At 46.1% G+C, this 27,301-nt stretch overlaps 1 protein-coding gene across 1 annotated transcript in view; it reads right to left on the minus strand.

Annotated features, from left to right (window-relative positions):
• Positions 1-27,301, minus strand: part of LOC122924140 (cytochrome P450 2F2-like) — a 54,893-nt gene that overhangs the window by 11,304 nt on the left and 16,288 nt on the right. Inside the window, exons 2-3 of the mRNA XM_044275072.1 lie at positions 23,999-24,176; positions 526-688 (exon numbers count right to left, since the gene is read on the minus strand). Coding sequence (XP_044131007.1) covers positions 526-688; positions 23,999-24,175 — 340 coding nt within the window. The 5' untranslated portion in view covers position 24,176. The remainder of the gene's footprint in view (positions 1-525; positions 689-23,998; positions 24,177-27,301) is intronic.

Consider the following 27,301-nt stretch of genomic DNA (forward strand, 5'->3'; position numbering starts at 1 on the left):
ATTACCATGAAGACTTCTCTTCAAATATCATCTTCCACTCACAGCAGCAGTAAACTGTCAGTGTGCTCCCTATCCATATGTAGGAGCTTTATCTATCTGTGCTGACTGCTACAGAAGGACATTTTGTAGTTTTTAATAGCACAGTATTGCCAATAATATTACAGGTTATAGCTACTAGAGATGGGCTGTTGATCCAGGGAGTTATTCTGATTGTCTGATTGGAGTCAGGAAGGATTTTTTTCCCCTAAAATGAGGAAAATTTGCTTCTACCTACATTATTATTTTTTTTTGCCTTCCTCTGGATCATCTGGATCCTCTGGATCTGAAAACAGGCTGAACTGGATGGACAACTGTCTTTTTTTCAGCCTTATAAATGTTACTATATATTGACTAGGACCATCACTATCCCAATTTTCTCCTGGAACCTCGATAAGAAAGGAAGTGGCAAAATAATCATCCACTGAGATGAAAGGAAGAGCCAACATCTAACACAGCGGGAACAGGCCTACCCGATGCAATACTCACCATCTCCTTTGGTAAAGTCAAAGAACGAAGGAAAATAGGCTCGTCCACTGAACTCATCTGCTTTGTCAATAAAAGTCTCTTTGATGGCGTCATAACTACATAGCACAATAACCGGCTGGCTCCCTTCATACACAGTAAAGAAGTCGCCATATGTTTTCGACAACTAGGAGAAAGAAGAATTAATATTTTAAATGACATATTATTGTCTGATTGTCCAATGACATGTTCTATGATGTGTACTATAACAGCCCTTGGTATACAAGTAGTTCTATAGCCATGCACATATAACTGTAAGCCGTGTACCGGGGTTGGCTCCCCAGGATACAGCAAAGTCACAAATGAAGAAAGCAACCCCAACACTCGCTTTTGCCAAAACATTATTTTACTTAAACGTGGCAATGAGAATGACCATAATTGCTGGGAACACACAATAAATTTACATACACCCAGCCCGTATGCTGAGACCCTTGTGCTGAGACCCTTGTGCTGTACAGTGCAGCGCCCTCCGATGGATGCCTCCCCAAAAAAAAAGTCGGCACCAAAAAAAAAAAAAAAAGGTCACACACTCGTTGGACCGCCTTTAGCTTTGATTACGGCACGCATTCTCTGTGGCATTGTTTCGATAAGCTTCTGCAATGTCACAAGATTTATTTCCATCCAGTGTTGCATTATTTTTTCACCAAGATCTTGTATTGATGATAGTAGAGTCTGACCGCTGCACAAAGCCTTCTCCAGCACATCCCAAGGATTCTCAATGGGGTTAAGGTCTGGACTCTGTGGTGGCCAATCCATGTGTGACAATGATGTCTCCTGCTCCCTGAACCACTCTTTCACTATTTGAGCCCGATGAATCCTGGCATTGTCATCTTGGAATATGCCCGTGCCATCAGGGAAGAAAAAATCCATTGATGGAATAACCTGGTCATTCAATATGTTCAGGTAGTCGGCTGACCTCTTTCTTGGAGCACATACTGTTGCTGAACCTAGACCTGACCAACTGCAGCAACCCCAGATCATAGCACTGCCCCCACAGGCTTGTACAGTAGGCACTAGGCAAGATGGGTGCATCACTTCATCTGCCTCTCTTCTTACCCTGATGCGCCTATCACTCTGGAATAGGTTAAATCTTGACTCATCAGACCACATGACCTTCTTCAATTGCTCCAGAGTCCAATCTTTATGCTCCCTAGCAAATTTAAGCCTTTTTTTCTGGTTTTCCTCACTGATTAGTGGTTTTCTTACAGCTACACAGCTGTTCAGTCCCAACCCCTTGAGTTCCCTTCGCATTGTGCGTGTGGAAATGCTCTTACTTTCACTATTAAACATAGCCCTGAGTTCTACTGTTGTTTATCTATAATTTGATTTCACCAAACATTTAAGTGATCGCCGTTCACGATCATTCAGGATTATTTCCCCGACACGTTTTTTCCTCGAATACAATGGGTCCCCACTATTCTTCCAGTTTTCAAGGTGAGAACAAGCGAGCAGACCGGACAGGCAGCGTCTACATCACCATCAGCATCCCTGGCAAACCCATCGGAAGGGAGCAAGCGGGTAGGCCGGATAACCAGCGAGCAGCAGGGGGAGGGGGGCGGAGCCTAGCATCTAACATCAGACGCTCCCATGCTCCGATTTGGATTGGAGTGATGTTATTTACATAGGACTGTATTTTCGAGGGGGCAGGAGAGATGGTGTGATGTTATTTACATGGGCCTTTATGGTGGACAGAGGAATATAATTACAGGGGGGCACTGCAGGGGGCATTATAAATACTGGGGCACTTCAGGGTGACCATTATAACAGTAGGGGGCAGTATAAATACTGGGGGCACTGTAGGGGTATTATAAATCCAGGGGACATTAGGCATTCTTATTACTACTGGGGGCTCTATGGGAGGGACATATAGATCTGCCTTATTTCTACTAAGAGCACTATGGGGGACCTTATTAGTAGAGTTGAGCGAACACCTGGATGTTCGGGTTCGAGAAGTTCGGCCGAACATCCCGGAAATGTTCGGGTTCGGGATCCGAACCCGATCCGAACTTCGTCCCGAACCCGAACCCCATTGAAGTCAATGGGGACCCGAACTTTTCGGCACTAAAACGGCTGTAAAACAGCCCAGGAAAGGGCTAGAGGGCTGCAAAAGGCAGCAACATGTAGGTAAATCCCCTGCAAACAAATGTGGATAGGGAAATTAATTAAAATAAAAATTAAATAAATAAAAATTAACCAAAATCAATTGGAGAGAGGTTCCATAGCAGAGAATCTGGCTTCCCGTCACCCACCACTGGAACAGTCCATTCTCAGATATTTAGGCCCCGGCACCCAGGCAGAGGAGAGAGGTCCCGTAACAGACAATCTGGCTTCATGTCAGCAGAGAATCAGTCTTCATGTCATAGCAGAGAATCAGGCTTCACGTCACCCACCACTGTAATAGTCCATTTTCATAAATTTAGGCCCAGCACCCAGGCAGAGGAGAGAGGTCCCGTAACAGACAATCTGGCTTCATGTCAGCAGAGAATCAGTCTTCATATCATAGCAGAGAATCTGGCTTCCCGTTACCCACCACTGGAACAGTCCATTCTCAGATATTTAGGCCCCGGCACCCAGGCAGAGGAGAGAGGTCCCGTAACAGACAATCTGGCTTCATGTCAGCAGAGAATCAGTCTTCATATCATAGCAGAGAATCAGGCTTCACGTCAGCCACCACTGCAACAGTCCATTGTCATAAATTCAGGCCCAGCACCCAGGCAGAGGAGAGAGGTCCCGTAACAGACAATCTGGCTTCATGTCAGCAGAGAATCAGTCTGCATGTCATAGCAGAGAATGAGGCTTCACGTCACCCACCACTGCAACAGTCCATTTTCATAAATTTAGGCCCAGCACCCAGGCAGAGGAGAGAGGTCCCGTAACAGAGGATCTGGCTTCATGTCACCAGAGAATCAGTCTGCATGTCATAGCAGAGAATCAGGCTTCACGTCACCCACCACTGCAACAGTCCATTTTCATAAATTTAGGCCCAGCACCCAGGCAGAGGAGAGAGGTCCCGTAACAGAGGATCTGGCTTCATGTCACCAGAGAATCAGTCTGCATGTCATAGCAGAGAATCAGGCTTCACGTCAGCCACCACTGCAACAATCCATTGGCATATATTTAGGCCTAGCACACAGGCAGAGGAGAGAGGTCCCGTAACAGACAATCTGGCTTCATGTCAGCAGAGAATCAGTCTTCATATCATAGCAGAGAATCAGGCTTCACGTCAGCCACCAATGCAACAGTCCATTGTCAGATATTTAGGCCCAGCACCCAGGCAGAGGAGAGAGGTCCCGTAACAGAGGATCTGGCTTCATGTCACCAGAGAATCAGTCTGCATGTCATAGCAGAGAATCAGGCTTCACGTCAGCCACCACTGCAACAATCCATTGGCATATATTTAGGCCTAGCACACAGGCAGAGGAGAGAGGTCCCGTAACAGACAATCTGGCTTCATGTCAGCAGAGAATCAGTCTGCATGTCATAGCAGAGAATGAGGCTTCACGTCACCCACCACTGCAACAGTCCATTTTCATAAATTTAGGCCCAGCACCCAGGCAGAGGAGAGAGGTCCCGTAACAGAGGATCTGGCTTCATGTCACCAGAGAATCAGTCTGCATGTCATAGCAGAGAATCAGGCTTCACGTCACCCACCACTGCAACAGTCCATTTTCATATATTTAGGCCCAGCACCCAGGCAGAGGAGAGAGGTCCCGTAACAGAGGATCTGGCTTCATGTCACCAGAGAATCAGTCTGCATGTCATAGCAGAGAATCAGGCTTCACGTCAGCCACCACTGCAACAATCCATTGGCATATATTTAGGCCTAGCACACAGGCAGAGGAGAGAGGTCCCGTAACAGACAATCTGGCTTCATGTCAGCAGAGAATCAGTCTTCATATCATAGCAGAGAATCAGGCTTCACGTCAGCCACCAATGCAACAGTCCATTGTCAGATATTTAGGCCCAGCACCCAGGCAGAGGAGAGAGGTCCCGTAACAGAGGATCTGGCTTCATGTCAGCAGAGAATCAGTCTTCATGTCATAGCAGAGAATCAGGCTTCACGTCACCCACCACTGTAAGAGTCCATTTTCATAAATTTAGGCCCAGCACCCAGGCAGAGGAGAGAGGTCCCGTAACAGACGATCTGGCTTCATGTCAGCAGAGAATCAGTCTGCATGTCATAGCAGAGAATGAGGCTTCACGTCACCCACCACTGCAACAGTCCATTTTCATAAATTTAGGCCCAGCACCCAGGCAGAGGAGAGAGGTCCCGTAACAGAGGATCTGGCTTCATGTCACCAGAGAATCAGTCTGCATGTCATAGCAGAGAATCAGGCTTCACGTCACCCACCACTGCAACAGTCCATTGTCATAAATTCAGGCCCAGCACCCAGGCAGAGGAGAGAGGTCCCGTAACAGACAATCTGGCTTCATGTCACCAGAGAATCAGTCTGCATGTCATAGCAGAGAATGAGGCTTCACGTCAGCCACCACTGCAACAATCCATTGGCATATATTTAGGCCTAGCACACAGGCAGAGGAGAGGTTCATTCAACTTTGGGTAGCCTTGCAATATAATGGTAAAATGAAAATAAAAATAGGATTGAATGAGGAAGTGCCCTGGAGTCCAATAATATATGGTTATGGGGAGGTAGTTAATGTCTAATCTGGACAAGGGACGGACAGGTCCTGTGGGATCCATGCCTGGTTCATTTTTATGAACGTCAGCTTGTCCACATTGGCTGTAGACAGGCGGCTGCGTTTGTCTGTAATGACGCCCCCTGCCGTGCTGAATACACGTTCAGACAAAACGCTGGCTGCCGGGCAGGCCAGCACCTCCAAGGCATAAAAGGCTAGCTCTGGCCACGTGGACAATTTAGAGACCCAGAAGTTGAATGGGGCCGAACCATCAGTCAGTACGTGGAGGGGTGTGCACACGTACTGTTCCACCATGTTAGTGAAATGTTGCCTCCTGCTAACACGTTGCGTATCAGGTGGTGGTGCAGTTAGCTGTGGCGTGTTGACAAAAGTTTTCCACATCTCTGCCATGCTAACCCTGCCCTCAGAGGAGCTGGCCGTGACACAGCTGCCTTGGCGACCTCTTGCTCCTCCTCTGCCTTGGCCTTGGGCTTCCACTTCTTCCCCTGTGACATTTGGGAATGCTCTCAGTAGCGCGTCTACCAACGTGCGCTTGTACTCGCGCATCTTCCTATCACGCTCCAGTGCAGGAAGTAAGGTGGGCACATTGTCTTTGTAGCGTGGATCCAGCAGGGTGGCAACCCAGTAGTCCGCACAGGTTAAAATGTGGGCAACTCTGCTGTCGTTGCGCAGGCACTGCAGCATGTAGTCGCTCATGTGTGCCAGGCTGCCCAGGGGTAAGGACAAGCTGTCCTCTGTGGGAGGCGTATCGTCATCGTCCTGCCTTTCCCCCCAGCCACGCACCAGTGATGGACCCGAGCTGCGTTGGGTGCCACCCCGCTGTGACCATGCTTCATCCTCATCCTCCTCCACCTCCTTCTCATCCTCGTCCTCCTCGTCCTCCAGTAGTGGGCCCTGGCTGGCCACATTTGTACCTGGCCTCTGCTGTTGCCAAAAACCTCCCTCTGAGTCACTTCGAAGAGACTGGCCTGAAAGTGCTAAAAATGACCCCTCTTCCTCCTCCTCCTCCTCCTCCTCCTGGGCCACCTCCTCTTCCATCATCGCCCTAAGTGTTTTCTCAAGGAGACATAGAAGTGGTATTGTAACGCTGATAACGGTGTCATCGCCACTGGCCATGTTGGTGGAGTACTCGAAACAGCGCAACAGGGCACACAGGTCTCGCATGGAGGCCCAGTCATTGGTGGTGAAGTGGTGCTGTTCTGTAGTGCGACTGACCCGTGCGTGCTGCAGCTGAAACTCCACTATGGCCTGCTGCTGCTCGCACAGTCTGTCCAGCATGTGCAAGGTGGAGTTCCACCTGGTGGGCACGTCGCATATGAGGCGGTGAGCGGGAAGGCCGAAGTTACGCTGTAGCGCAGACAGGCGAGCAGCAGCAGGATGTGAACGCCGGAAGCGCGAACAGACGGCCCGCACTTTATGCAGCAGCTCTGACATGTCGGGGTAGTTGTGAATGAACTTCTGCACCACCAAATTCAGCACATGCGCCAAGCAAGGGATGTGCGTCAAATTGGCTAGTCCCAGAGCTGCAACGAGATTTCGCCCATTATCACACACCACCAGGCCGGGCTTGAGGCTCACCGGCAGCAACCACTCGTCGGTCTGTTGTTCTATACCCCGCCACAACTCCTGTGCGGTGTGGGGCCTGTCCCCCAAACATATGAGTTTCAGAATGGCCTGCTGACGTTTACCCCGGGCTGTGCTGAAGTTGGTGGTGAAGGTGTGTGGCTGACTGGATGAGCAGGTGGAAGAAGAGGAGGAGGAAGCCGAGAAGGAGGAGGTGGCAACAGGAGGCAAAGAATGTTGCCCTGCGATCCTTGGCGGCGGAAGGACGTGCGCCAAACAGCTCTCCGCCTGGGGCCCAGCTGCTACTACATTTACCCAGTGTGCAGTTAGGGAGATATAGCGTCCCTGGCCGTGCTTACTGGTCCACGTATCTGTGGTTAGGTGGACCTTGCCACAGATGGCGTTGCGCAGTGCACACTTGATTTTATCGGATACTTGGTTGTGCAGGGAAGGCACGGCTCTCTTGGAGAAGTAGTGCCGGCTGGGAACAACATACTGTGGGACAGCAAGCGACATGAGCTGTTTGAAGCTGTCTGTGTCCACCAGCCTAAATGACAGCATTTCATAGGCCAGTAGTTTAGAAATGCTGGCATTCAGGGCCAGGGATCGAGGGTGGCTAGGTGGGAATTTACGCTTTCTATCAAATGTTTGTGAGATGGAGAGCTGAACGCTGGCGTGTGACATGGTTGAGACGCTTGGTGACGGAGGTGGTGGTGGTGGTGTTGGTGGTACATCCCCTGTTTGCTGGGCGGCAGGTGCCAACGTTCCTCCAGAGGCGGAGGAAGAGGCCGAGGCGGCAGCAGCAGAATAGGCCGAGGCGGCAGCAGCAGAAGAGGTAGCAGGGGGAGCCTGAGTGACTTCCTTGGTTTTAAGGTGTTTACTCCACTGCAGTTCATGCTTTGCATGCAGGTGCCTGGTCATGCAGGTTGTGCTCAGGTTCAGAACGTTAATGCCTCGCTTCAGGCTCTGATGGCACAGCGTGCACACCACTCGGGTCTTGTCGTCAGCACATTGTTTGAAGAAGTGCCATGCCAGGGAACTCCTTGAAGCTGCCTTTGGGGTGCTCGGTCCCAGATGGCGGCGGTCAGTAGCAGGCGGAGTCTCTTGGCGGCGGGTGTTCTGCTTTTGCCCACTGCTCCCTCTTTTGCTACGCTGTTGGCTCGGTCTCACCACTGCCTCTTCCTCCGAACTGTGAAAGTCAGTGGCACGACCTTCATTCCATGTGGGGTCTAGGACCTCATCGTCCCCTGCATCGTCTTCCACCCAGTCTTGATCCCTGACCTCCTGTTCAGTCTGCACACTGCAGAAAGACGCAGCAGTTGGCACCTGTGTTTCGTCATCATCAGAGACATGCTGAGGTGGTATTCCCATGTCCTCATCATCAGGAAACATAAGTGGTTGTGCGTCAGTGCATTCTATGTCTTTCACCGCTGGGGAAGGGCTAGGTGGATGCCCTTGGGAAACCCTGCCAGCGGAGTCTTCAAACAGCATAAGAGACTGCTGCATAACTTGAGGCTGAGACAGTTTCCCTGGTATGCATGGGGGTGATGTGACAGACTGATGGGGTTGGTTTTCAGGCGCCATCTGTGCGCTTTCTGCAGAAGACTGGGTGGGAGATAATGTGAACGTGCTGGATCCACTGTCGGCCACCCAATTGACTAATGCCTGTACCTGCTCAGGCCTTACCATCCTTAGAACGGCATTGGGCCCCACCATATATCGCTGTAAATTCTGGCGGCTACTGGGACCTGAGGTAGTTGGTACACTAGGACGTGTGGATGTGGCAGAACGGCCACGTCCTCTCCCAGCACCAGAGGGTCCACTAACACCACCACGACCATGTCCACGTCCGCGTCCCTTACTAGATGTTTTTCTCATTGTTATGGTTCACCACAACAACAAATATATTATTTGGCCCAATGTATTGTATTCAAATTCAGCGGGATATAAATTTGAGGCCTAGTATTTAGGCGCTGGGTGACCGGTATGGATTTAGTGACAGAATTAGACTTGGAAATGCACAGAAGCGTGTGTGTGTGAAGTTATTCTGAATGACCCAATGTGCACCTTGAATATTATATACCCTTTTAGGGATAGATTTCAAATAGCTCTGATATAGCAGAAACCACTAAATTATGAAATTGCTAAATTGGGAATTGTATTTCAACCCAGAACAAAAAATGTGCTTTGACGGACACTAAATAACTTTCCCAGCCACAACAGGACAGCGTTAACGAGAGATTTAGCAGGATATAAATTTGAGGCCTAGTATTTAGGCGCTGGGTGACAGGTATGGGTTTAGTGACAGAATTAGACTTAGAAATACACAGTAGCGGGTGTGTGTGAAGTTATTCTGAATGACCCAATGTGCACCTTGAATATTATATACCCTTTTAGGGATAGATTTCAAATAGCTCTGATATAGCAGAAACCACTAAATTATGAAATTGCTAAATTGGGAATTGTATTTCAACCCAGAACAAAAAATGTGCTTTGACGGACACTAAATAACTTTCCCAGCCACAACAGGACAGCGTTAACGAGAGATTTAGCAGGATATAAATTTGAGGCCTAGTATTTAGGCGCTGGGTGACAGGTATGGGTTTAGTGACAGAATTAGACTTGGAAATACACAGTAGCGGGTGTGTGTGAAGTTATTCTGAATGACCCAATGTGCACCTTGAATATTATATACCCTTTTAGGGATAGATTTCAAATAGCTCTGATATAGCAGAAACCACTAAATTATGAAATTGCTAAATTGGGAATTGTATTTCAACCCAGAACAAGAAATGTGCTTGAACGGACACTAAATAACTCGCCCAGCTACAGCACTAAGGACAGATTTAGCTGGATATAAATTTGAGGCCTAGTATTTAGGCGCTGGGTGACAGGTATGGGTTTAGTGACAGAATTAGACTTGGAAATGCACAGTAGCGGGTGTGTGTGAAGTTATTCTGAATGACCCAATGTGCACCTTGAATATTATATACCCTTTTAGGGATAGATTTCAAATAGCTCTGATATAGCAGAAACCACTAAATTATGAAATTGCTAAATTGGGAATTGTATTTCAACCCAGAACAAAAAATGTGCTTTGACGGACACTAAATATCTTGCCCAGCAACAACAGTACAGCGGTAACGAGAGATTTAGCAGGATATAAATTTGAGGCCTAGTATTTAGGCGCTGGGTGACAGGTATGGGTTTAGTGACAGAATTAGACTTGAAAATACACAGTAGCGGGTGTGTGTGAAGTTATTCTGAATGACCCAATGTGCACCTTGAATATTATATACCCTTTTAGGGATAGATTTCAAATAGCTCTGATATAGCAGAAACCACTAAATTATGAAATTGCTAAATTGGGAATTGTACTTCAACCCAGAACAAAAAATGTGCTTTGACGGACACTAAATATCTTTCCAAGCAACAACAGTACAGCGGTAACGAGAGATTTAGCAGGATATAAATTTGAGGCCTAGTATTTAGGCGCTGGGTGACAGGTATGGGTTTAGTGACAGAATTAGACTTGGAAATACACAGTAGCGGGTGTGTGTGAAGTTATTCTGAATGACCCAATGTGCACCTTGAATATTATATACCCTTTTAGGGATAGATTTCAAATAGCTCTGATATAGCAGAAACCACTAAATTATGAAATTGCTAAATTGGGAATTGTACTTCAACCCAGAACAAAAAATGTGCTTTGACGGACACTAAATAACTTTCCCAGCTACAACAGGACAGCGGTAACGAGAGATTTAGCGGGATATAAATTTGAGGCCTAGTATTTAGGCGCTGGGTGACAGGTATGGGTTTAGTGACAGAATTAGACTTGGAAATACACAGTAGCGGGTGTGTGTGAAGTTATTCTGAATGACCCTATGTGCACCTTCAATATGATCTACCCTTTTAGGGATAGATTTCAAATAGCTCTGATATAGCAGAAACCACTAAATTATGAAATTGCTAAATTGGGAATTGTATTTCAACCCAGAAGAAAAAATGTGCTTTGACGGACACTAAATAACTTTCCCAGCTACAACAGGACAGCGGTAACGAGAGATTTAGCAGGATATAAATTTGAGGCCTAGTATTTAGGCGCTGGGTGACAGGTATGGGTTTAGTGACAGAATTAGACTTGAAAATACACAGTAGCGGGTGTGTGTGAAGTTATTCTGAATGACCCAATGTGCACCTTGAATATTATATACCCTTTTAGGGATAGATTTCAAATAGCTCTGATATAGCAGAAACCACTAAATTATGAAATTGCTAAATTGGGAATTGTACTTCAACCCAGAACAAAAAATGTGCTTTGACGGACACTAAATATCTTTCCAAGCAACAACAGTACAGCGGTAACGAGAGATTTAGCAGGATATAAATTTGAGGCCTAGTATTTAGGCGCTGGGTGACAGGTATGGGTTTAGTGACAGAATTAGACTTGGAAATACACAGTAGCGGGTGTGTGTGAAGTTATTCTGAATGACCCAATGTGCACCTTGAATATTATATACCCTTTTAGGGATAGATTTCAAATAGCTCTGATATAGCAGAAACCACTAAATTATGAAATTGCTAAATTGGGAATTGTACTTCAACCCAGAACAAAAAATGTGCTTTGACGGACACTAAATAACTTTCCCAGCTACAACAGGACAGCGGTAACGAGAGATTTAGCGGGATATAAATTTGAGGCCTAGTATTTAGGCGCTGGGTGACAGGTATGGGTTTAGTGACAGAATTAGACTTGGAAATACACAGTAGCGGGTGTGTGTGAAGTTATTCTGAATGACCCTATGTGCACCTTCAATATGATCTACCCTTTTAGGGATAGATTTCAAATAGCTCTGATATAGCAGAAACCACTAAATTATGAAATTGCTAAATTGGGAATTGTATTTCAACCCAGAAGAAAAAATGTGCTTTGACGGACACTAAATAACTTTCCCAGCTACAACAGGACAGCGGTAACGAGAGATTTAGCAGGATATAAATTTGAGGCCTAGTATTTAGGCGCTGGGTGACAGGTATGGGTTTAGTGACAGAATTAGACTTGAAAATACACAGTAGCGGGTGTGTGTGAAGTTATTCTGAATGACCCAATGTGCACCTTGAATATTATATACCCTTTTAGGGATAGATTTCAAATAGCTCTGATATAGCAGAAACCACTAAATTATGAAATTGCTAAATTGGGAATTGTACTTCAACCCAGAACAAAAAATGTGCTTTGACGGACACTAAATAACTTTCCCAGCTACAACAGGACAGCGGTAACGAGAGATTTAGCAGGATATAAATTTGAGGCCTAGTATTTAGGCGCTGGGTGACAGGTATGGGTTTAGTGACAGAATTAGACTTGAAAATACACAGTAGCGGGTGTGTGTGAAGTTATTCTGAATGACCCAATGTGCACCTTGAATATTATATACCCTTTTAGGGATAGATTTCAAATAGCTCTGATATAGCAGAAACCACTAAATTATGAAATTGCTAAATTGGGAATTGTACTTCAACCCAGAACAAAAAATGTGCTTTGACGGACACTAAATAACTTTCCCAGCTACAACAGGACAGCGGTAACGAGAGATTTAGCGGGATATAAATTTGAGGCCTAGTATTTAGGCGCTGGGTGACCGGTATGGATTTAGTGACAGAATTAGACTGGGATATGGCCAAAAAATAACCACACTATTGCTGGTTAAATGCACTTGGTGACGGGCGCAGCTTGCCCCTGATGTAGTATATGGCCAAAAAATGAACAGACTATTGCTGGTTAAATGCACTTGGTGTCACAGCTTGACCAACCACACTACTGAGGGTTAAATGCACTTGGTGACGGGCGCAGCTTGCCCCTGATGTAGTATATGGCCAAAAAATAAACAGACTATTGCTGGTTAAATGCACTTGGTGTGACAGCTTCACCCTGATGTAGGCTTTAGCCAGAAAACAACCACACCATTGAGGGTTAAATGCACTTGGTGACAGGCGCAGCTTGCCCCTGATTTTGTATATGGCCAAAAAATGAACAGACTATTGCTGGTTAAATGCACTTGGTGTGACAGCTTCACCCTGATGTAGGCTTTAGCCAAAAAACAACCACACCATTGAGGGTTAAATGCACTTGGTGACAGGCGCAGCTTGCCCCTGATTTTGTATATGGCCAAAAAATGAACAGACTATTGCTGGTTAAATGCACTTGGTGTGACAGCTTCACCCTGATGTAGGCTTTAGCCAAAAAACAACCACACCATTGAGGGTTAAATGCACTTGGTGACAGGCGCAGCTTGCCCCTGATTTTGTATATGGCCAAAAAATGAACAGACTATTGCTGGTTAAATGCACTTGGTGTGACAGCTTCACCCTGATGTAGGCTTTAGCCAAAAAACAACCACACCATTGAGGGTTAAATGCACTTGGTGACAGGCGCAGCTTGCCCCTGATTTTGTATATGGCCAAAAAATGAACAGACTATTGCTGGTTAAATGCACTTGGTGTGACAGCTTCACCCTGATGTAGGCTTTAGCCAAAAAACAACCACACCATTGAGGGTTAAATGCACTTGGTCGCAGCTTGTGCTGGCGCACCACAAGACACAAAATGGCCGCCGATCACCCCAGAAAAATGTGACTGACAAACGGTCTGGGCAGCCTAAAAACAGTGAGCAATTGAGGATCAGCAGCTCAATGATCCACAGCTGCAGATCGATCAGTTAATCAAGTCCTTTGGAGGAGTTAATCTGCCTAATCTCGCCCTACTGTCGCAGCCGCAACCTCTCCCTACGCTAATCAGAGCAGAGTGACGGGCGGCGCTATGTGACTCCAGCTTAAATAGAGGCTGGGTCACATGGTGCTCTGGCCAATCACAGCCATGCCAATAGTAGGCATGGCTGTGATGGCCTCTTGGGGCAAGTAGTATGACGCTTGTTGATTGGCTGCTTTGCAGCCTTTCAAAAAGCGCCAAGAAAGCGTCACAAAAGCGCCAAGAAAGCGACGAACACCGAACCCGAACCCGGACTTTTACGAAAATGTCCGGGTTCGGGTCCGTGTCACGGACACCCCAAAATTCGGTACGAACCCAAACTATACAGTTCGAGTTCGCTCATCCCTACTTATTAGTACTGAGGGGTCTGTAGAGAGCTTTATTACCACTGGGGAAAAGATAGGGGGCCTTATTTCTACTGGGGGCTCTGTGAGGGTATTAATACTAAGGGCTCTTCTACTAATGGGGGAACTCTTGGGGAGCATTATCACTTTTGGGGGTCCTGTAGGGGGCAGAATTACTAATGGGTGCATTCTAGAAGGGAATAACTATTGGTGGGACTATAAAGGGGCACTATATCTATGGGGGCACTCATATTTCTTCAGGATAGTAACTGTGGGTATTGGGGAGCACAGTGATTAGCAGAATAACACTGTGTGAACTCAAGATGGGGGATGATGTGGGGAAGCTAAGATGTCTGTGTGTTACACTCTGCAGAGAAGAGGCGTGGCTGAGAGAAGTTATACGAACCTAATGGAGAAGATGATGACAGAGAAGATCTACATCAGAGGAGACGTCACCTGGAGGCCCTGGATGTGACAGGTATGTGCTGCTGTTTAACAAGTACAGCAAAATGCGCTGTTTGGGGGGAGGGGGGGAGACTTAGAGAACTGGGCCATATTCATTGGGGCCTGGGCCCCGAATCTTTTGAGACAGTATACCAGCCGTTGGAGCCACTTGAGCGTTTTGTCACTTCCGAAATGGGCACCCCTCTCATGGACTTCCCGGGCGGCCTCCGGTCCCAATGACATAAGGATGGCAATCTTCTCATGTTTCCAGGTCCACTGCACCAGCTGGCTATGTAGGTTTGGCTCTTGATATTTGACCTAATGTTGGTCTGTCTTTATCCTCATTTCTAGTGGTCTTACCTTCTTACATTTGCTTCATGTGATTTATTGGATTTTTTTTATATGCTGGTTGATAATGCATACATCTATTTGTGGTAACCCAGTGGACCTGTATGTGTCGGTTATATATATTTTATTGCATACCGCACTTTGTTCCATATTGTATACAATTTTTTAATGCGTGTCTGTTGTTGTGTCTAATAAACTTTATATATATTTGTAATATTCTTTCATTGTCGGATGTGCATTTATGGGGTGGCTCTTTTGACTCTCTCTTGGGTCAGGTTATATGTCATATGCAGCTGTACCACCCTTTGCACTCCCTGAATTATTTGGTGTGCCCCCTGTCTCTTTAAACATAAGGATGGCAATCTGTTGCCTGCACTGCAGCTATGATTGCAAGTATATGGTCCGACACAGGAGGCCCTGGGTAACAGTCAGCTTGTCCTACTGTTTCAACAACTTCTGGCCCTCTGGAGTTAGACGGGCCCACTCTTCTGGCCGAGGCCAGATGTTGACCCAGACCTATTCTTTCACTTTTCACAGGTCCGGGCAGCCATTCTGGACCCTCTTCCAAACAGCCAACGTCTTTCCCAGCACCATTAGCATTCCGGACGCCACTCCACTTGAATGTGCCACGTCCTGGAACATGGGCAATTGACCAAGGTCAGGAGCAGTGATGAGCAGCATAAGCAATATTCATATTCGCAATATATCCCATATATCCCATATTCGCCGTAAATTCTAGGATTTTTGATCTCCATTTATTATTTTCTTGATTGCAAAAATAGGCAATTGGAAAATTCATGATAAAAATTTGCGATCAACACTACTCCTAAGTCAAAGATATTGCAGCCTTCTCATTGGCACACAAGCAAGAAGCAGTGAAAGATCTTCGGTACTCATGAAAAAAAAAATCTAGAATATTCACGATTACGAAGACATAGCACTATATTCTAGATATTCGCAAATTCTCAAAGTGCCACTATTCGCGATCAAAATTCGTGATTAGAATATTCACGATCAACACTATTCAGGAGTTTCAGTGTCCTCTAGCTCCTCATCGGCACTCTGAGTCGACAACCCTACAGGTACTTGGAAGAGTGCATCAGTGTTGCCGTTCTCACTCCCTGAACGGAACTTGATGCAGTATTGGTACTTAGAAAGGCTATGTTCAAGCGTACTGAGCTTGGCATTCTCCAGATGTCCTAACGGGTTGTTGTCCGTCATCACGGTCACCTCTGCACCTGTCAGGTACTCCGCGCACCTTTCCGGTCATGGCCCACACCAGTGCCAGTAGTTCCAATTTAATGAAGCTATAATTGTCAGGTTTGCGCTCTGACTCCCACAGAGACCGTCTGCCATAGGCAATGACTCGCTCACGTCCATCCTGGACTTGGGATTACACGGTCCCCAGACCATGTAGACTTCCCGCAGTGTACAGTAGGAATGGGGTGTCAAACTGCGCACAAGCCAGAATCAGGGCACTGGTCAGCATCTTCTTCACGTCTTCAAAGGCCTCTTGTTTCCAGGGTCCCCACTCGATGAGACAATTCTTCATGCCCCCCACAGCCCGCAGTGCCCCTTTATAACTTGTTTAACAAGCCCACCAAATGACCAAATTTGGGTATAAATTTCCTGTAGTAGCCGGCCAGTCCCACGAATGTCCACACCTCTCGTAGTGTACGCAGCTGGGGCCACTTCTGGACGGCCTCCACCTTGCTGGGGGCTGGCTTTACCCCCTCCTGGGTGACCAAATGTCCCAAATACTCTATCTGCTGTTGAAACACTTGGCACTTCTTGGGCTCGATCTTGAGCCCATGGTCTTGCAGCCATCCTAGGACCTGTCGCAGCTTCTGGAGGTGATCCACAAAGGAGGCCCCAAACACTATTATGTCGTCCAGGTATATCAATACCGACTCGAGGTTGTGGTCCCCCAGACAGTGCTCCATCAACCACTGCAATGTTCCCGGGGCATTGGACAGGCCGAATGGCATCTGGTTGAACTCATGGAGTCCCATAGGTAGGATGAAGGCGTCTTTGCTTTGTCCTTCTTGGCCACCGGTACCTGTGAATACCCACTGGCCAGGTCAAGAGTCGAGAAGAACTTTGCATGACTCAGGGCGGACAATGACTCCTCAATCCACGGAAGGGGGTAGACATCCCGGACAGTCTGGGCATTCAGCTTCCGATAATCCATGCGGAACCGGAGACTCACATCTTTATTCCGCACCAAGACTACTGGAGCAGCCTAAGGACTTTGACTCTCCTGGATCACCTAGTTTTCCAACATGCTGGCCACCATGTGCTTCACCTCCTGGTACCTTTTGGGCGGGATTTGCCGGTAACGTACCCTGATCAGAGCAGCATTGCCGGTAGGGATTTCGTGCTCGATGGCGAAAGCACACCCCAAGTCCTCATCATGTCTCGAGAAAACCTCCTGAAATTCCCAAAGAGCGTCTTCCCACAACTTCTGTTGTCCTGGAGTTAGGGTCTTGCAGTCCACCCCCATCCGGGCCATGATCACTCGCCTGTTCCACTCAGCTGTCGAGGTCTCGGTTTCCCTTTGATGGACCTCTACAGCATAGGTCCAGGTTGATCTCCTATCTGGCTGTAGCATGAAGCCCCTTCGTCGAGGGATGTCCCATTCGGACATATAAACTTTGGCCAGCAAGGTATTCCCAGGAACGGTTAACTCGCAGTCTTCAACATTGAGGCAGCGTACAGGCACACGTCCATCCTTCACAATAGCGAGGGCCCAAGCTACCAGTGGGCAAGTCTGCGTTTTCTCCTGGTAAGCGGGCTTGATCAGAACCTCAAGTCAATTCAGTTGTTCTCCGGCCCCTACCAGCAGCATCAATATTTATTTTTGTCAAGGCGGGATCTTCACTGGGGTCCTCTGCGGCACCTTCACGTGCCCAATGGGCCGCCCAGACATGTTGCTCTTTTGCAGACTACAGCTCCTCACCATCTGCTGTAGAACTTTTTGGGTTGGCCGGTGTGTGGTGGCCCATTGCCAATACTTCGGCCCTTCTTTGGCATAGAGTTGATGGTCTAGTTATATCTGCACATTCATACCTAGCGTCACGTCCATTCCTCTCCAAATGGTCCACCAGCACGACCACCTTCTTGCCGACGTCTTCCTCAAACAGTCAGACCCACATCCAGACTATCCCTCAGACGTCCATCTCTCTGTTATTGGCAGACGTCAGGCCTAATGATGCTCCCATCTTCCAGCCCCATCATATGGCCAAAGTGTCTTTCGAAGAACTCCAGAGGCATAATGGTGCACTCTGACCCTGCATCAACTAGGCAGCGTACCTTCCGGCCTTCCAACTTGGCTTCCATAATGGGGCTGCTGGCATACAGATCGTGTTCCTCACAAATAGGACTTAGCTTCTGGTGTACCGCTGTAGGACGCCCAGCGACTGTGACGGTCATAAGTTTAACGTCGGCCCAGACTTTATCTGATCTGGGCACTCTCTGGCCATATGGCCGTACTGTCGACGAGCCCAGCAGAGGGAGTTTCTTTTGACGAGTCCCTGGACCTCAGTTATCCTGGGTGGAGTGGTGTGGGGTGCTGGGGTCATTTCCAGAGACCGGGGGGATCCTGTCTTCATCTGGGACACTTCCAGCCGAAGTTCTCTCAATTCTGTCTGCAGGGCATGGACCACATCCTTTAAGGACTCTGAGTCTTCAGACCCCAACCGGTCCCCTGTAGCATGGGTGCTACTCACTACTCTCGCCACCACAGGCATGTGCTCTCTCCACGATGGCTAGGTAGACGATGTAGAATGTCGGCCGTCGTCCGGGTCATCTCTTGCAATCTGTCCTGTAAGAATTTGTTGGAGATCCCCACTATGAACTGGTCTCATAGTAGCCGGTCTACTTCCCGGAAGGCTCCCATGGCCTCTGGATCTCGCCACTGTATTTCATTTAACATCTCCTGTACGGCGTTGGAGTATTGCATTAGGGTCTTGCTCTCTTGCTGTGGTCGGTTGAAGAAGTGGCTCCGTAACTGCACTACTTTGCAAAAACAGTATTTTTCTTAAAACGTGGATTAAGACTGAGACCCTTGTGCTGCACCACGCAGCGCCCTCCGATGGATTCTGGAGGATAGTGCAGTAATTTACCTACTGGCGGACACAATAAAACAGGCCTTACCTGTTATTACCCTAAAAATCAAAAACAAATGTTTGGGTGTGTGGTAAGGGCTAGCCTGCGGTGCAGCACAACAGCTTACATACTTACAATGCTCTACAGTATTCCCCCTCCCATAACTGGTCTTGTAGCACGTGCCTGCATATTCCTTCTGAGCCAAAACGCCAGCCTGGCTTGAGTTTGTGGGGAGGTTTATCAGCTCTCCAGTATGAAATGTCACTGTAAATTGTGGAGTCCTTACAATGAACAGCCAGTAACACTTGCATCCTGACACAAACAGAAATCCTATCTAACAAACTACAGGATTGGTCTCGGTCTCTAGGGTTCTAGGCGCCAACACTGTGAGGTGCGTGCGCGATCAGTCTTACCGACACGGTTCTGCTCTGCATCTGCTGGTGACTGTGAACCGAACAAATGCCTCTCCGACAAGCATGCAGTACCGCAGTGTATGTTGCTTTGCTCCTCAGCTATCATCAGTGTTCCTGGAAGCAATCCTCATTCCTCTGGACAGGATCGGGGTCTTGGACACACTCAGCTTCACTTAACTGCAGCTCTGGTCACTGAGGGATGCTCCCACACCTGGATGTCGACGGATCCTCTGCTCACACAGTTCCTCAGTCTCAGCTTCCTCTAAGATGGCTGCTCCCTTTCTCCTACAGGCTTTGTACCTCCACCTCTCATGAATATGGAAAATATGCAGTCTGTTAGCTGTGTTTAGGAAAACACAGCATCTTGTGGCCAAACAGCAGAATGTCAATCCAGATAATTTAACATGATTTAAACAAACAGTGTTCAGACAATGGTTAATAATAAAATGGCTGCACAACATTTCACATACAAACAATAGAGCTGAGAAATGGGAATTATTCTAAATTTAAGTGGTATTATACCTACTACAAATGGAAATATCGAAGGTCTTTGCGCACATTTTTGATCAAAAGATGTGTCGGGCCCATCTACCAGGCGTCAAGGTGGCTTCCTCAGAATATCCGCCAATTACAGTGGGATGGGAAAGTTTGGGCAACCTTGTTAATCGTTATGATTTTCCTGTATAAATCGTTGGTTGTTACGATAAAAAATGTCAGTTAAATATATCATATAGGAGACACACACAGTGATATTTGAGAAGTGAAATTAAGTGTATTGGATTACAGAACGTGTGCTATAATTGTTTAAACAAAATTAGGCAGGTGCATAAATTTGGGCACTGTTGTCATTTTATTGATTCCAAAACCTTTAGAACGAATTATTGGAACTCAAATTGGCTTGGTAAGATCAGTGTCCCCTGACCTACATACACAGGTGAATCCAATTATGAGAAAGAGTATTTAAGGGGCTCAATTGTAAGTTTCCCTCTTCTTTTTTTCTCTGAAGAGTAGCAACATGGGGGTCTCAAAACAACTCTCAAATGACCTGAAGACAAAGATTGTTCACCATCATGGTTAAGGGGAAGGATACAGAAAACTGTCTCAGAGATTTCAGCTGTCTGTTTCCACAGTTAGGAACATATTGAGGAAATGGAAGACCACAGGCTCAGTTCAAGTTAAGGCTCGAAGTGGCAGACCAAGAAAAATCTCGGATAGACAGAAGCGACGAATGGTGAGAACAGTCAGAGTCAACCCACAGACCAGCACCAAAGACCTGCAACATCATCTTGCTGCAGATGGAGTCACTGTGCATCGTTCAACCATTCGGCGCACTTTACACAAGGAGATGCTGTATGCGAGAGTGATGCAGAGGGCGCCTTTTCTCCGCCCACAGCACAAAAAGTGCCGCTTGAGGTGGGCTAAAGCACATTTGGACAAGCCAGCTTCATTTTGGAATAAGGTGCTGTGGACTGATGAAACTAAAATTGAGTTATTTGGCCATAACAAGGGGTGTTATGCATGGAGGAAAAAGAACACAGCATTCCAAGAAAAACACCTGCTACCTACAGTAAAATATGGTGGTGGTTCCATCATGCTGTAGGGCTGTGTGGCCAGTGCAGGGACTGGGAATCTTGTCAAAGTTGAAGGACGCATGGATTCCACTCAGTATCAGCAGATTCTGGAAACCAATGTCCACGAATCAGTGACAAAGCTGAAGCTGCGCCGGGGCTGGATCTTTCAACAAGACAACGACTCTAAACACGGCTCAAAATCTACTAAGGCATTTATGCAGAGGAACAAGTACAACGTTCTGGAATGGCCATCTCAGTCCCCAGACCTGAATATAATTGAAAATCTGTGGTGTGACTTAAAGAGAGCTGTCCATGCTCGGAAGCCATCAAACCTGAATGAACTAAAGATGTTTTGTAAAGAGGAATAGTCCAAAATACCTTCAACCAGAATCCAGACTCTCATTGGAACCTACAGGAAGCGTTTAGAGGCTGTAATTTCTGCAAAAGGAGGATCTACTAAATATTGATTTCATTTTTTTTTCGTGGTGCCCAAATCTATGCACCTGCCTAATTTTGTTTAAACAATTATAGCACACTTTCTGTAAATCTAATAAACTTCATTTCACTTCTCAAATATCACTGTGTGTGTCTCCTATATGATATATTTAACTGACATTTTTTATCGTAACAACTAACGATTTATACAGGAAAATCATGACGATGAACAAGGTTGCCCAAACTTTCGCATCCCACTGTAGCTGTTTGAGAATACACAGGCGTTCCCATGAGCGCTGCAGCTTTCTCCCTGTTCACTAAACCGAGTGCGTACATTGTATAGTGGCTGTGCTTGGTATCCTGCTCAGCCCTGGTTACTTCTATGGGGCTGAGTGGCACTTTGGCCATGAATGTGAACTCATACGGCCTAGAAAAAGCTGAGAGAAGGCCGCGGCACTACTGTGAGCGCCCCTGTGTTCTCAAACAGCGGACCCCCACCAATCACATACTCGAGACCTATCCAGAGGATAGGTCATCAATATATAAGCCTGAGAAAACCCCTTTAATACAAGTCACTTAATAATGTATTGTTATTATCCATATTGTCTCCTTTGCTAACTAGATACATTTTTCCATCACATTATACACTTCTCATTTTAAGCGGTTACAGCCACTTCTGCAGCGCAGAAGCACCAGAGAGGCCGGTGCCTTTTCCTATAGTGTGCAAGCACGCGACCACCACTGTTTGATTGCAGGGTGGATGAAACCATGGACACAAGTGTAACACCCCAGAGTGATGTTACCACTTCTGCACCCTGCTACTATCTCTATTGCTCTAACCTGTATGTCACCTATGCATTCTATTTCAGGTTCACCATAATGTGCATTCCCAATGATGTTTGCAACAGTTTATTTCATGTAATGTGCCTGGTTCACCAGCAGGTGGTAGCAAACATGGCAGAGCTACAGTTAGGGTGAATGGAGCGTTCCATTCCATTCTAACCCCCCCCCCCCCCCCCCCCGCCTGTGGAGAAGTGGGCGAGTCCTACTTCCAGCAGGAAGGGTAGGGACCAGTTTCAGTTAGTCTAGCTTACCCCCAGCTAGGGACAGGTGTGGAGGGCACGTCTCTTCTGGACGTGCCAAAACCAGACAACCAGAGCACCTTCAGCTCTGGGGCCATGGAGGCCAAAGCTTAGCACTTCAGGAGCTAGGAGGAAAGTTCCCTGGCCCAATTTAGAGACAGACCAAAGAAAGAAAGTGCAACATCCAGAAGAAAGTAAAGTAATACAATCAGCCTGTCAGTACAGCAGGGCCAGAAAGCAACACATGTAGCAGAGATGCGTTTGCCTGCCAGTTTTAATGCTAAAGCCTGCTGGGACCAAGACAAAGTTTGATTTTTTTTTTTTTTTATCAAATCGTTATTTTGATATTTTCAAAAAATAGAAAAATAGAAAAGTGTACAACAAGGGCAACCAGCCCACGGGTCATAGGAGCATAAACATATATACTAAGGCACGTAGTAAGCAAGCAATGTAACAATAATTAGATCTCAAATGTTGTAAAGTGGAAGTGATCATAGAAGCCGAGATTATTAAAATAAGGGTGAGGTGAGCATATTGTTAGATCATAGTGATAGGAATTGCTGTTAAGATACGGTGTTAGAGTGGTGATCTCTAATCTGCTAATGTCTTGAGTTTTTTGGATCCACTCCAACAATGTGGGAGTGATGAAAATGTATTCAAGTAAAGCTGCTATTCAGCTTTATACAAGGTCTGGACTCAATCTTTCTTTCAAATTCCTCCATTACTTCCCCCTGTTTATTGCTTCAGAGCCAAAACCTGGGGTCCAGCCATATCCAGGTAGGAGCAACGTGACACACAATAAAATAAATTATAGGCCTCACTATACCACTCGGCATTCCTATACCTGGGTCGCATTATATAGAGGGCCCTAAAGGGAGGCGCCCTGTAACGAGGGGCAGGCGGCGCATCCTTCTTTCGCAGCACCACTGGCAACCTACGCAAGAAGAGGGGCAAGGATGTAGCCTGTTTCCTCGTCTCCATGGCAGCAGGCAAGCAGCAGGGGAGCCGAGCACCAATAATGATGATTGGTGCTCGTCTGAGTTGGGCTGCTGTGAGTCACGTGACGCTGGCCACGTCATGTGACTCACCAGCCAGGCCTATTTAAACAGGCAGTAAGGTCTTTATACGCCCCTGTATTCCTGGCATTGTGCTCCTGAATCCTGACCTAGGCTCTGCTCGTTTGACCTCGCTTCTGCTCATCCCCTGTTGCTTGTCGTGATCTCCTGGTACTGATTTCCGGCTTGTGGTTGGACTCGCTCTTTTTGTTCCCTTGTACTAATTTGACTTCCTGGTATTTGACTTCGGCTAGTTTGAGTTGCTTTGTGTTCTGTTTGTCCTGTTTTTTGTTTTCCCCTGCACTTACTTAAGTTAGGGACTGCCGTCCAATTGCGCCCCGTTACCTAGGATCATGCAAGTAGGTAGGTGCAGAGGCGTGGGTGGCAGTCAGGGGTGCACGCTTCCCTACCCCCGTCCGTGACACACCCGTTGCACAAGCAGCATATAATGTGATGGAAAAATGAATCAAGGTGGCAGTATGGACATTCAGTATACATTAATACGTGCCTGGTATTAGTTTTGTCTACATAATAGTAGTGAGACAACCCCTTTAGTGACCTCAGCCCCACTTCGGCTTTTAATATTACACAAGTGAAGCCTTTATTTCTAGTTATCCACACACATGCTATATATGCTATACTCACATTCCTGAGGGACTTCACATTATTGGTTAAACTAATCTTATGAAGAGTACCGATGATGGGAAGAGGCATTGGTCCAGGAGGCAGGTTTGACCTCTCCAATAATATCTTTATATACTTAGCCAACACGCTGGCTATGATAAATGTCAAGAGGACTGTAGTGACCACGTATAAATCCATCCTGTGAACAGAAATTCATATGCAGAATTAGTAAAGAGGTCCCTCATTATCTCCACAACACTCAGGTACATTAATATTATATAGAAGGGGCCACCTTAATAGAAGATGGCAGCAGTTTCAACTGGCTCCAATGGCAGCTACAGGGAATTGTATTTCCCTGTAGCTGCCGTCAGGGGTCTACATAGAGATAAGGGACTTCCATCTTGTCCTGGTTAAAGCTAAAAACATCCCTAACCACCTGAGAAAGGAGGACCCCCATCTTTCTTTCTATAATGATTGGGTTAACTTCCTACACATCTGTTTGCAGGACCTGTAAATTGGGCTAGGTTGTTATGTAAGGGGTATATGTTAAATTATGGCAATTTCTCCCCTGCAAGGTCTAATAATATAATAGGATAATAGGTCTTTTGCAAACTAATGTAATTACTGTTACTCTGCTGCCATCTAGTTGTGAAATTTTACAATTACTTTTACATATTGAAAGGCTTAGCCAGGGTGATAAATCTCCTTAAAAAATACCTTCCTGTATGGAGATTTACTGGCAATGCTCCATTGTAAACTAATAGGAATAGAGGTATATTCCAAGAAAGATAACCATCTCACCAGCGCTAACCACTTGAAAGTCTTGGGATTTGGCAAGGGAATATAGTCAAGCCAGATATCCATCCATCCATCCATCCACAGACAGCTGTTTCAAAGTGCTTGCCCCCATCAGTATAAAGTAAGATTCTTGCTGGCTCAGTGCAATGCTTTGGAAGTGGCTTTGCTAGGGTGCTGACTATCCTTAAAGAGGCTAGTCCTGTATAGAGACTTACTGGAAGTACTCCATGACATGGAGACTTATTGGCCATGGTCCAAGGTTAACTTTCTTGGGAGATACCTCTTTGTATAAACTAAAAGAAAAATAATCCTGGATGATGTCACTTCCTGGAAGTGGGCAGTCTGTAAAAGTGTGACAGAGAGCAAAGTGGGCCGAGAAAATAAGGGTGTGATTCCCATAACAATGACTGAGTTTTGTTTCAGGCTCGGAGAAGAGGAGCATCGTTCAATGGAGTGTAGATTGCCAAAACAATAGAGACAGAAAATGGTTTGGAGCAAGTTGCACACTTAAAAAACATTGCAGTAGAGACACCCTTTGCCAGCGAGACAACCTAAAATTAAGTACTGTGTTATTGTACATAAGGGACTATATATTGTGCACTAGCGGATAATGAGGAGTGCTCTTATTGTGGATGAGATACGTTACCAAAATCTATAGGATACTAACATTGTTAAGCTACCAGTCTGCATGTGTTCCTCTTCTTACTACTTGGGTAAAGAGACTATACTAAGACGTCTGTACTGCAACTACTTGCTGAAAAGGTTCTCCAGTAAAGTCTTCAGTTCTACTATACTCGGTTTGGCCTCTCCTTCTCTTAACCCAGTGTGGACAGTACAAGGACTAAAACTACACCCTTAACACTCAGAACCCGCCAACCTGGTCTGGGCATCCTCTATCCATAGGCCTCACAGTAGCTACATGGTCTACCTCTTTGGTAGGTATGCCCACGGCTGCCATGCTCTTTGTTGTAAAGAGATGGTCACCATAAATATCCAAATATCTACAGTTGATAGACAGCGGATAGTACCTCCAGATTACCTGTTATGGATCCACTAGACCACAGCTGCTTTTGAGACCAGGGTTTCCACTGAATCATCTCATATTCTGCATCATAGGCTTCCTTTTTATCCAGGAATTATGTTTTTTTTTACTTTGATTTACATTTTAAATGTGACTACATACTAAGTGAATCGCAGAACATATGTGATTTGCAGTCTTAACTGAAGTCCAACCACTGGAAGGTTTTTATTGTAACTTGTGGATTTTATGCAGGGAAAATGTTGCAGTTGATACAGCTTGTGGGATGACTGAAATAGAGGATCTTCCAGGTGGTGAATATTCATGAGCATGTCCTCTATGATATAGTAGTCATTTAACCAGGAGATCACTATTAATATCTTCTTTTTGGCTTGTGAATATACAAAGCCCAGTTGGCCTTATGTTCTACACCAGGGGTGCACATTTTCACAAGTTTTTTTTTCCATGTTGGATCCGTGCACCTCAGCATAAAGAGGACCTCATGACTCGTGAGCTGGTTTTTAGCCATTGTACCACTAATTTATCCAAAAAAGTAAGCAATATTTAATACTTGGGTCACTCTTGTTAACCATTACCAGTACTAGGTTATAACCTCTGTTTATGACCTCACATTTCACTACTGAGGGTCTAGTGCAGCCTCTGGAGGGGACATGGATTACAGGCTTGCAAGTCTTTGGGTAATTGGATACTGGTGTCACAAGGGTCAAGACAACAAGATAATAAAATAGAGACAGATTGAGGTAGGACAGTAAAGGAGAGGAAAAGAGAGAGAACCAGTTTGCCGGTGAGGGAGAGGATTAGCAATTTTTGGCACAGAAACTATAAGAAAGAGTTATTTGTTCCAGCTGCCAAAAGTTGATAAAGGCGACTTAGTTGAGTTCCTAAGATAAAATAACACGCGCGCAAATATCACTGGTTACATAAGGCACAGCATCTGTTATATAAGGCAAGATACTTCCAGTCGAAAGAAAGCAATCGTTTCATAAACTGCTTTTAACAATTTCATAAATGTGAACCTTTGTTGAGTTCAGTGTAAACGGTAATATTGTATTCAAGGGACCCCACATCTCTGGCTTAGGGGTGGGGGGCAGCACCAGAAATGTTATCTCCTTTGATGTCTCAGATACAATACAGGCCCTATAGTGTGGTTAGACATGTGTACATAATTAATTACTTTTACCAAGCGGCATGATTTCCCACATTCCACGCCACTACATTGTAGATCAGGATATTCTCTATTAAAAATTAAAGGCAGAGAAATATTCCCCTAGAAAGTATTAAAAATAACTGGAGATAGGGCGACGGAAGGTACTGTATATCAAGATGTAGAAGGCATTGAAAGCATTCCTATTTTATCTAGACGCCAATTACAGGATACTAGGCTGGAGTCATATTCTAGGAGATAGCGCTAATTACATTTTTATATAATCATGTGGTCAAAACAGTCTTAGGCAACTTTCCCACTAGAGTTTCTGCTGGATCCGGCA

The sequence above is a fragment of the Bufo gargarizans genome, unplaced genomic scaffold (genome assembly GCF_014858855.1).
Source record: "Bufo gargarizans isolate SCDJY-AF-19 unplaced genomic scaffold, ASM1485885v1 original_scaffold_845_pilon, whole genome shotgun sequence".
In the NCBI taxonomy this organism is placed as follows: domain Eukaryota; kingdom Metazoa; phylum Chordata; class Amphibia; order Anura; family Bufonidae; genus Bufo; species Bufo gargarizans.